Source organism: Cuculus canorus, chromosome 3 (assembly GCF_017976375.1).
Source record: "Cuculus canorus isolate bCucCan1 chromosome 3, bCucCan1.pri, whole genome shotgun sequence".
NCBI classification, from domain to species: Eukaryota; Metazoa; Chordata; class Aves; order Cuculiformes; family Cuculidae; genus Cuculus; species Cuculus canorus.
Window position 1 is genome coordinate 113,482,876 of NC_071403.1, and position 12,398 is coordinate 113,495,273.

Sequence of the window (12,398 nt, forward strand, 5' to 3'; positions counted from 1 at the left end):
AAAATAAGCAAGCACAGAACCTTCCATTAGAGTCTAGAGAACTCACACTGAAGCAGACATTCAAGCTTTGTCAACTGAAATGCATCATAAATTCCATCTAGATGGAGGCTAGATCATGAGAACACCAAAATCAGGCATTGAAATTAAGCTATACAACACTTTTTAACAGCAGTTAAACTCATTATTAGACCTTTTTCCCAAAGCTATTGTTTCACGCTTTCCTACAGATTCAGATATATTACCTGCTGATATATTCTCTTTGCAATTATCATACATATAGACAAACAAGTTAAGCATAAAAAGTTCTTAAGTGCTATCTTATTGCACCATAATAGGCAATGAGCAAATATTTAGCAATACAGAGCACAGTAAGTCAACGCTTACAAGCAGTGGAGACACACCAGTATAACTTCACCATCTGAAACTAAATTAAATGCAAAAAAAAAAAAAGCACAAAATGACAAAGTTGAACTTTTGTTAAGTGATCAAAGTTCACATTATTGAAAATGAAAACTCTGAAGTGTTCATATAGATCTACAATTTTCTTTAATGCACGATTTAAGAAAACTGCCTCCCCTCAACTCCTTCTGGGTTTTTCTGGATAATGAGACAATTTCAGCAAGAGGCACTGCTAATGAATTTAGAGTTCTCTAAAGCCAAATTTGGAAGTTTTCTACCACAGAGTAAATTCAAAAGAGAAAATATTCACCTATATTAAAGGCAAAACATCTGTTCTTTCTACTTTCCATCCACTTCATGTAATTGTGCATTCTTTCAAGTATCAGTTTTTCAACTTTATTGGCTGCACACTGCAGGAGATACTACAATCACAAGGGACTCCACCTGACTATTTTTATTTTCATGGAATGAGTTGTAACATTTCCTGGTAAAACAAGTAATTCCTGAACGTCTATGCCACTCACATTACACAAACCTATTACTTCAGCAGCAGAAATGACCTATCTTTTTATGTAAGGAAAGGGCATTTCTCTCCCTAGAAGCTATGTAATATAGACAAAAAAATTACACCAACCATAAGCTCCCATAAAAGACAACTTTAATTGTTAATATTCTGAATGAACTGTTCTAAGCACAAAACCATTGTCTCCTGCTCTTTTATTTCACAGTAATATCAACTTTTAAAAACATTAACCTAAGACCTTATAAGAATATTAGGAAAAACAAAGCTATTACTTCTCTTGGCAGTGAGAGAAAAAAAGGAAAATAAACCTTGACATTTTCACCTTTTTTCCCCTCCTCCCTTCTTCTAAACTTCCATGGCAAAAAGTTGCCACGAGCATACACAAAGCAATCTCCACGCTATTTGGCTGACAACTGCTTCAGCTGATTTTCTACATATCTTCTTGTTAAACTCTTGTAATGCATGAACCCATTAACAGTTCTGGCATCATTTACTCAGAAACGCACCAAAAAATGAAAAGCAAGCACATCTATTAGAATTGTCAGAATAATTATTTGACCACATTTTGAATATTAATCAATATTCTTTGCAACACTCACTGTTATAATTAACTTACTCACTAATATTAGGAGTAGAAAAGATAACTTTGAAAACAAGAGTCAAGAAACTATCAACCCTGATCTAAGTAAAGGAAAGAAAGAGTAGGTTCTGTTGTGTGGTCGGATAGCACTACAAAAGATCCATAACCCACATCTATTACCTCAAAACTGAATAACAGTATACTAAGTAAGAGCAAAATGAATATTAATTACGTGGAATTACTAAAATATGAACTAGGTAGAAAGAAGAAACCATACTCAAAAGTAATCTCTTGAAGTAATAAGATAGAAGAACATTACTCCTCACTAATAACTATTCTTTTCCTGACAGATAGGAAAGCTCACTCAGTGATAAAGAATGAGAACAAAATTTTAAAGAGTTTCTTCTGATATTCTACAGCCAAGCTCAATTTCCATTAAAACAATGGTAATATATGTTGATGAATTCAATCCTATATCTAATAGAAGAGAAATATCTAGAATTAAGTTTTATTCATACAACTGACCAGAAATAGAAAAACAAGTGGCTGAGTTTATCTTCCTATAAAACAAGTAGATATTAAAAACGTAGACACATTTTTAGCATAAGTAATTGACTAATCAAGACCTGTTCCAACCACATCTGGTTAAAGTGCAGTTAATTATTCCTATCAAGTCTCCTATCTTACTAATAAAGAAAACATATCACAAGACAACTCCAAATACCAAGGCCTGGTAGTTCCAGAATTAAAAATCCAGACAGAAAAAAAAGAACAAAACAAACAAATTATACATCAGCCATTACCTCCATCAAATTTAACACTTTTTGAAACTATTCCTAACATTTTAAAAAATGCTGCTTATCCAAGGTACTCGAACAGTAAAGGACATAACTTGATTTTCATTCTCCATTAGTAAGGGGAGATCACTAACCAACACTTCTTTCATAGGTACGATGATATATGACTAGTTATTACTAATTCACTAAGTGCCAATATTAAAATATTTGTTTCTCCCTCTCCTTATCCAATACACTTAAACTTTTATTTTGCCACTTTTGTTCATCATGTCCATAGTATTGACAGGTAGTGAACACTTACCTGTGACCAGGATGATAAATGACAGTAGTTATCCCATGGGCATAATGGTTGCTAAAGCTGAAACTATGACTTTCTTGAAAACTTTGATTTGTTCCAACACTAAGTAGGGGGAAAAGAATACATACGTTATTTCAGATTTATTTTCTCTAAAGAGTTGAAAGAAGTCCTTTGAAGTTCACTGTGCCTTCTCAAAGCAAGGCAAAACTTACACTTACCTTACAAGATAACTTCTCAGTTCTCCACGATAATTAATGACAAGCAGTTCAGCTGACCATTGGGCACTTGCTTTGTATTCTAGAAAGATCAATCCAGCAATAGCATAACTCAGATCTCCTGGAAAAGTTGCTGTCTTTATTCATAAAAAAAAAAAAAAAGAAGTGCCTTTGTTACCAAAAGAACCAAGAAATTACTACACTGTATTAAAATGAATTAAAAAAAGAATAGTTTCATTGCATTAATAACATAATACACTCCCCTTTTATCTTCATTTTAAAGAAATCTTATTTCTACAAAACCTGCAAAGACAATAGACTAACAAATACACTCGACCCACCTTCGTTAGTTGACCCAACCAAATTAGTTTAACACAATATTTGAATATGCAAAAGATAAAATATTTTGTGTATGGGAAACCAACAGCAATTATCTGATCTCATATCAAAAAAAAAACCCCTCATATTGCTGTATCAGCAATATTTTTTGATTTACAAGTGACTGTGCATATAAAATGCAGATTTGTAATCTACTACCAATCATAATTATTTGCATACATACTTATTAAGTGATTCTATACTTTCACACTCTGATGCGCCTGCAGATCTACCACAACTCTAAGAAAAAGAAAAGATGAGGATTCTGACTAGATACTACAGCACAAAAGATATGCCTTGCAAATGTTACACATGGCTTAAATTAAACCACAATATACCCATCATATGATAAACAATTAACGGTACATCTGTGCATGGTATTCATACTATAAGCCTTCATACCAAAGTCAGACAGCACAATAGTGGAAATAGCCTTTCTCCCTACAGAAATTTCTACTATATTCATAATTAATCTACAAGAGCACTTACAGGCGAAATGACCAAAAGCTCACTACCCATTAAGTCAAACACTCTCACTGTTCCAGCACTTTCAGCATAAGCAAGTAATGTGCAATCATGACTCCATGCCACTCGCCTCCACTGAGGGTTAGGATCCTTTGGCACTATGAAAAAGGAAGAAAGTTATTAACAAGTGAAATATAAATACAAACCCTTAAACAAAACAACTGCATCAATTGCAGAGTTCCTACCATCATTATAAGCTTATCTCAGAGGAGATTTAAAAAAAACACCCACAACACCAGCTGCGTCTCCCAAATCCATTAATTTACCTATAATTTCATTTCAGATTCAGGTTTTATATGTTAATCATCATAAAAAGAAGAGGGGAAGGGAAGTTAAAGGAGCTAGTAACAAAGCAAAATTATAAGGAGATTCTTCTCAATGCTTTTAAGAAGCTACATTATCTTTAAAGTAAACCAGCACCACCACTTAGCAATGCATGAATAATAAACAATTATGACAATAAGTAATGACGTAGAGGTTATCATCTTGCATACCTTGACACTTTCCAACTATGGATCCGAAGTCATCTTTTGCAGACCTACAGAAAAAGATTTAAATGAGAAAAAAAAAACTATTCAATTTTTGCAGAATAAACAGAGCACTATAAAAATACTCTAAGTGCACAACTTAAAGGCCTGCAGGTATTTAACTACTTGTTCAAAAATGCAGATAATAGCCTTCACCCTTCAGCAGCTACGGTAACTAACAATAGTGTTTTAGAAACCCTCCTGCCAACACATAAATATTAATATCCGTCAGCTATTAGTAATGCTCTTCAAAACAGGATAGCAACATTTCAGAACTTCAGCATTTAACTTTAGAAAAAAAACTAGTCAGTACTCTCTTGGTTACAGATTTAGAAACAACAAGAGAACGTAGTTACATAAACACAGCTAAAACATAAGATTTATCTTATAGTCTATAAGCTGACATTTATGGTGTTCACACCACTCTGATTGAACAATTTTCATACACTTGCTTCTTTTACATATAAATAGAAGGTCTGACCTTCTAGTAAATGGATTTCTGTGAAGCAAGTAGACACACTCAATCAAGATCGGTTCTACAGCTAAATGTGTTCTTGAATTGGCAAAGAAAAGCTTGTTGTGAGAGCACGAGAAAAAAGGAAAGCATCAGTCTTTACAGCAATCTACATTACTTGTAAAATAAGTTGAAGTAATATACACAATCGCTACTCTACAGAGAATAAGAATACTAGTTCCTTGCCCACTTACTAGAAAAGAATTTCTAGGGGGGGGATAGAAAGGTAAAGGCGAGAAAGACCATGATTTGGGTGTAGTATTTTAGAGCATATTAATTGTTTTCCTTTCATGTCTTGAAAAGAGAGAGCCAGACACAGACAGATACTTACCTAAATTTAGTTATAGCATTTAGAATTTGGGGGTGGAGGGGAGTAAGGAGCGGTAATTTGTTTGGGTTTGGTTTTTTGTTTTGTTTTTTTAAATGGGGAATGGCCAAGAGTCAAGAAGTAACAGAAGGCTTCTGCCTTCTAAGAGGTAATGTATTTTATGATTATCCCATAGATTAATTTTACAAACAACACACAATAGAAAATTACCTGATTTCTACACACTGGTCTTGAACAACTGCCAACAATTTACCATTGCTGAAAGAGAAAAATACAGTGTGAAAATTCATTTAAAGTCCAGTCCATGTACAACACGCAACAGAGCTCTAGGTGCTTTTCTGCAAGGTTAGATACAAGCTTCCCCTTTCATAAATCAAAACAAATTGGGAATTATAAATTCTTACACATAGGAAAAAAAAAAGTGCTGTAATAAGATTTCTTTTGTGTCACTGAAATTTAGCAGTCACTTTTTTTTCTAGTAGCACTAAGAAAACAGAAAAAGTGTCTAAAACCTTTCTGCAGAGGTCACAATCAGATGTTGCTTATGGACACTTTTTTTTTTAACAGCAACATCTAAAACTATGTATTGCTTTACCTGGAATAAACAACTCTCACACTTCAGTAAGTTACGGTGTTTCCTCAGGAGCAGACCTCCTGTCTGTACCTAACATACAACATTGCATGCTGTGCATCAAAAGAGATTATCCCTTCCCTCAAAGAATCACCATCTTTCTCAACAGCACGGAGATCTTGCTGAACCACTGACTGTATTCAGCAATAATACAACATAACTAAAACATTCCATACTACATTCATCAAATCATTTTTCAATGGTTATTAATTTTAAAAGCCAGTTAACTCACTGATGCTGCTAAAATTGCTGTAGAACAGCTGGTTCTGGCCTAGAAACTCTCATTTCTCTAAACAAACAATAGTAGACAAGCCTTGGCGGTATGGATTCACTTTCTACAGAATTTAAAATAAGGAATTTATATTACATATCCTGCCAAATTATAGGTCCTTAACCGATCCAATTCAGGACTTGAGTTTGAGAACGAGTGCGCTGCAAGCCACTTTGCCTCAAAAGCTAGGACATTCAGACCTGAGCAAGAGGCGCATCACATAAAAGGAAGCAGTGTGGAAGCCCGTAAGTAGTAGACTGACCTTTCTTCCCCAAAACTACCTGTGAAACCCTCCAGTATTTCTCTTCACCAAAAAGAATAACATGATTTTACCACAGTTTTAACTCAGCATCTTACCACTGGAGTGGCTGGAGGTAGGAAGGAGGCATTAATACGTTCACTACTGCCAGAAATGGAAAAGCATGTAAGCTGGTTACCTTGCAAGTACTAGGTGCCAGTTGATCTGCTTACTAACCAGACGAACCAGTCCAGTGGGCAGAGAAAACTTCGCAGGGCTGAAATAACAAAAAAACATTAGGTATGTGTTAGGATTTAGCCTAACAACAAGCAGTATCCCAGACACGCATACAAGAGGACTTAGCTGTAAGGCAACTATAATCACCAGAGAGGTTTTAGCAACTAAACACGAACCAACACTGCACCCTGCCAATGATGAAGGCCAACAACATCCTTCTTTGTATTAACAGAACAAAACCAGACATTAAGGGAACTCATCACTCTTTTTAGACTGGTCAGCAACTCATTTTGGCCCCACTAGCTTAAAGAAGAACACCAACGAACTGAAGACCACCAAAATGGTCAGGAGATTGGAGCGCTTGCCCTACACAGAGATGCTGAAGGAGCTGGTGACTTTAGTCTGGAGAAGGGAAGGTTTCAGAGGCATCACACAGCAGCTCTCTGAGACCTCAAAGTTTACCTAGGAGGCACTGATGCGCATGGCAGGAGCATAAGAAACCATGATCAATCCTTTGGTGGACTTGGCATTGTTAGGTTAACGGTTGGACTTGATGATCTTAAAGATCCTTTCCAACCTAAATGATTCTATAACTCTAAAACAGAGGAGGTTCCAAGCCAACATAAGGAATAGATTTCAACTTGAAGACAGTCAACCACTGGAAAAGGCTGCCCAGCGAGTCTTTGGGATCTCCATCCTTAAAGCTCTACAAGACCTATTTGGACAAAACCCTGAGAAAAGTAGTCTGAACTCAATATTCTCCCTCCTTTTTAGAAGACTTTAAACTACAGGTTTCCCTGAGCTCCCTCCCATACATTTTTATTACATACATAAAAATAGCAAGAAGGATCAATTATAAAAGAAAACAGACTTTAAACTTGACTACGAGGTGGGAGGGAAGAAAAAGTAAGTTAATTATGTCTGCAAGTGCATTCTTATAACTAGACTTTTGTGACAGCACGGAGCCCATAAACACACACCACCGTCCAAAAAAAAAAAGACAGGATGCAAAATAATGTAGAATAGCAGCAACAGGGGAAACAGCATTGCCTGCTGAATTTAAGTACACTATTGTTTCACAGGGAGCCACATTAACGTCCTTTTCCATATATCTCAAAACCAACAGAATACTCTAAAAAAGAAGAACTGATATCTTCAAACCTGCCAAGTGTATCAACAGAGTAGTATAACCATAGAGCTGAATTTATCCAGGAACAGTGCATTTATCTCAACATGTTTCTGGGACAATTTAAGTGCCCTTTAAGTCAGAAATTAAATTTATAAAAAGGCATGAGTGTTGCTCAACAAGGTATCAAGGTTTTCGTATAAGAGTGTGAATTGTCAAGAAAAAAAATCCAAATTATTGCTCCAAAGGAAGCAAATCTAGCCATGACATCATACCTGTCACTGAGGTTTAAGAGAAAAAGAAGCTTTACTTGCAATATCTCAGTTGGGAGCGGGGAGGACAAATACATGTTTTGAGAAAGATGATGTTCCAACTACAACTTTACTTAGGCTTCTGATAAAAGCCAGGAGTCAAACTAGTCAAACTAGCTCTTTTCTAGACAGGCTTCAGCTGCTACCCAAGTGCCTAAAACTTAAACTTAGGCTAACGGAATATTCTAAGCACTGCTTGGACAATATTCTAAACAAGTGTTCAATTCTACTCTCATTAAAAATAGCTTTGCATCAAATCAAAAAGCTATAAAAATTTTACAAAATGAAAAGATCACGCACTGTTTTCAAACCTACCTGTACCAGAGGTACTGAAGCAAAAACAATGCAGGACCTACAACGGAAAAAAAAGGTAAAAATTACATCTCAATAGAGGTTTTAAAACATACTCCAGCTGACTGCACAAAGAATCTCAGAAATCCTCACAAAAGAAAAAGGTATTAAGGGAAAAACCCTCTAACCTTCGCCAATCAATTCGTACGTAAAAGTAGATGCAAATGGCAGATCAAAAAAAAAAATCACCATATATCTGGAAATTCTCAAAGAAATGTCTACTGGATGAAAATGCAATTCAGTTAAGCAAAGTGCAGGACAGTAACATAATATAATCAAAACATAAAGCTTGCTTATAGAACAGTCTAACCAGTAAACAGCCCAGTGCAAGAGCTGGTAGAGAAAAAAAAAACCTCAATAACATTTCACAAAACACAACAGAGCTTCTGAACTTCTTAAATGTATGATTTATTAGTTTGTCCCAACAAGGTAGTATAGTTAAGAAAGCTCACAAAAACTGCATACAAACATAGCAATACTGATAATCGGAAAACATACTCCTGAAAACACATCCTGCACTGTACTTCCATCACGCTCGCCACCCCAAAGTGCAGAGATTGTAAATTTTACAAGCAATCCACATCATTCTTAGTCATGAACCTAATAACAAGTCATATTTACCTGTAATTGCTCTAGTGATGATAAATGATGCACCATGTCTTCTGTTGCCTCTTGGCTGCAATTACAATAACGGTCAAACACTAAGTTATATATTTCAACTTAAATACTACATTCATACATATATTCACTGACTAAATTTGTCTGCTAGCCTAGAGTTTCTTTATGCATTTTCTGTTACTTGCAATTTCATATAGAGAGCAATTGAACTGCATAAGCTAAAATATCTTGCTTCATAGCCCGTTTTAAGTGCCAAGATACAATAAACAAAATGTACTACAGATTGTCTATTGATTCAGCTTTGCCTCGATCTTTGGGTAGTAACAAAATACATTGACTTCTGATGATGTTCCTTTATTACGTATTATAAACTCTTCCTTCTATGTCAAATGAATGCCAGATTGATCTGTAATGCCCAGAAGAAGTCAAAGCAATTGGTGTTCAACATATCATGCTAATATATAACTGCTAAGCTACATAAAGACAACTCATGAAAGTTTCAGAAATATTAAGAAAAACAAAGAACTTCTTTTTGTCAACCGGTACAAGGTAACACAGCCATTCAGGTCACCACCTCTAATCCATACCATTTCACATTACCTTTCCAGCAGTTGTACTCTACTTAAGGCAGAGGAGAACAACTACAATCACTATATAATGAAAGCATTCTCCAAACACAGCAAAAAGATATACAAAACAACATAGCATGTGTATTCTTAGCTGTAATAGGATGAATTATTTGCCAATAATAAAACAAGAAGAAACTGAGAAGACAAGATAACTTAATAATAAGGAAGGTGTCACACACAAATCTTCAAAATAAGCAGTCACATTTATGTTTTTCTAATGAAAATACTAGAGCACAACAAACTGAGCATTAGAGAAGGTAATGAATCAATTCCCTCTTCCCTTCAGCATAGAATATATAGGGCAGATAATCACTTGTTAACTGAAATACTCAGACCTCTCACTCCGAGTCATAAAGCAGAAACACTGAAAGATGCACAAATTTATCAAAATTCCATGTTAAAAACAAACAAATAAACAAAAAAGAACCCAAACAAAATTTGGGGGTTTCAATATTGGGCTCCCAATTTTAAGTTACTGAAGTAAAGATTAGCAGTTCTCTATGCAAAGTTTAAAATCCAGAAAAGAGTTTTTCAAATAGCTGTCATCGCACAGCATGTAAGAAGCCAACACAGCAGTACTAATAGATTATGTTCCAAATTCAGGTTGATCAACCAAAAAATAACAAGGCATTACTGTAAAATAAGTGACAGTATAAATTATTTCTTACAGCTATCACAGAACCTCAGGGAGAGCTGCAATTTCCTAGGGAGGTTAAAAGTAGAGCTTGTTAAAAGTTTTTGGATTAAGAAAAGTTCCAAGAAAAAAAAAAAATCTAAAAATCACTTTTATCTCCTTAGATTTTTTTTTTCTTTTTTAATATTCTTAATGCCCACTCCTGAGCCTGAAGTACAGAAGTACAGGCTCCTATTCCACACGTCTTAAACCCTTTACAAAGCTGATTTACTCATATACTTTGAAGACCTGAATTTTACGTTTTATAATATATTGCTATCACCCCAGCATCAGCAATAGTTGGGTCTGCGATATTTGGGTTTCTTTAATTCATTCTCATTTGGGAAAAATTTTTACGTTCTCCTTCACTAGAGTATTGAAGAAACAAAACCTCAGTAAACTCCTCAGACACGACACCCGCTTAGGTTTGGAATTTTTGCACACCCAGCAAGCTTACAGGGGCTGAAGGGGATGAGGAAATCTCAAAACATAAGATGGCAAAGGCAAAAAAAAAAGCATTATCAAGTGACACATTCATTTCAGAAGAAAGACAGTACTTGTCTTTGGGATAAAAGTTCAGTCTGCCTGCATTTACACAAATGATTCCACGAGTCCTCCCCTGCAACCTCCTCCACAACCAGGTCCTTGCTCACTATTTTCACTCATCAGCTACTCAGCAACTCATTTTATTCTTGTTATATACTACAGGGTTCACAAACAATGCGACTGCACTGAATACAGAGTGCTTGATTTCATATCAATGTCTTCTCTGACAGTGTCTGTTCCTTGTGTTTATCCTTTACACAAATACCTGTTTCTGTCTCTCCCAAAAAATTCTTCTTGGTAAATTCAATGCAAGTGACTGAGAATACTAACAAAAAAGTAAAATTAAAGCTCATTTGGGGAACTTAAGATATCCATGCCAGCTTTATCATTGCCTTATATTTAACATGACCTTGTTAGTACGCATCTTCCAGCTGTCATAACTACAGTTGTAAGAGACTCATTCCAAAGCATTTACTTCAACAGTAACTAAGGCAGGGAGTGTTTTGCAACTTTTTCTGAGAAGTGTGAATAAACCAGGACTAAAAGAGACAGATGTTCCAAAGGGAAAGCCACAGCCACCTAAATAATACCACTGTTTAGGCGCCCCAAGGCAAAAACTGAATCATGCTGACAAAATAATTTGTTTGCTTATGAATGACAATATAAAACCAATTTCCCACTAAAACTGTAAAAATAACATCAGAAGTGTCCTTGGCTACCAACAGTCTTCAAGAAGGATATAAATCCAAACAAACTATGTAGTGGAATATTTTCAAGCCTTCTTATTTCTGCCATTCAAAAGGAGATTTATCTTGAAAATAAAGTCAATGGGCAAGAAGTGGGCAAATATAGAAGTTCTGACTATCACAGTAGGTGAGGATCCTAAGACTGTGGTTCCACGTGCACTTTAAACTGGCACATCTGCACGGTGCCAATGCAGGCCTCGCACTTCACTCACCTTTGACTTGACACATCATCCACCCTGCTTGGTGCTTAGATGAATACCAAGCTGACCACTCAGCAAAAGGAAATTAAATAACACAATTGTTTCTCAGATTAAGCAGTTCTTGAATCAACTTACCATACAACTTCAAGAATATTAAAGACAGCAGAAGAGAAGGGATTCTTGTCAGAAATATGCCCACTAATGCATTTCCAGAATCAGTCTCCTACCACCACACCTAAGTCCTCCTAATGGTTTGTATACATGTAAATTGCTTTCATACGTTACTAGAAACAAACACTATTTAACTGTGTTTTGAGAGATAGTAAACAAAAACAGGTGCAACAGTCTACTCAATTACCTGAACAACCAATCAAGTAAGTAACTGGTAACACCAGAACCGCATTTTCCAAACACCCATACCTGTTGCTGCAACTGAGGATTTACAGATCAAGACAGAGAAAATAAAAAAAAAATAAAAAAAGAAATCTCTGATAAACAAAACCCACATTTTTATGAGAATGGCTTTAGTAATTATGTATAGGTACATTCTTCCACCTGTGATGTTTTTACATCCTCTCTGTTCAGATGTTCTCACTGAGCATAAAACTTAGTTAAAATTCTTCCATAAACTACTTTTAGTGGGAAACGCATTAACGGCACTGGACTTAAAAGCTACAACAAGAAAGAAATAAAACCACATTACTTGCATCGTCTATGTCCAAATCAGACAGGAGTAG

At 35.5% G+C, this 12,398-nt stretch overlaps 1 protein-coding gene across 1 annotated transcript in view; it reads right to left on the reverse strand.

Moving 5' to 3' along the window:
• NBAS (NBAS subunit of NRZ tethering complex) overlaps positions 1-12,398 on the reverse strand; it is a 173,648-nt gene that overhangs the window by 159,759 nt on the left and 1,491 nt on the right. The window contains exons 2-9 of the mRNA XM_054061941.1: positions 8,871-8,925; positions 8,214-8,250; positions 6,424-6,501; positions 5,295-5,342; positions 4,210-4,253; positions 3,680-3,813; positions 2,816-2,949; positions 2,601-2,699 (exon numbers count right to left, since the gene is read on the reverse strand). Coding sequence (XP_053917916.1) covers positions 2,601-2,699; positions 2,816-2,949; positions 3,680-3,813; positions 4,210-4,253; positions 5,295-5,342; positions 6,424-6,501; positions 8,214-8,250; positions 8,871-8,925 — 629 coding nt within the window. The remainder of the gene's footprint in view (positions 1-2,600; positions 2,700-2,815; positions 2,950-3,679; positions 3,814-4,209; positions 4,254-5,294; positions 5,343-6,423; positions 6,502-8,213; positions 8,251-8,870; positions 8,926-12,398) is intronic.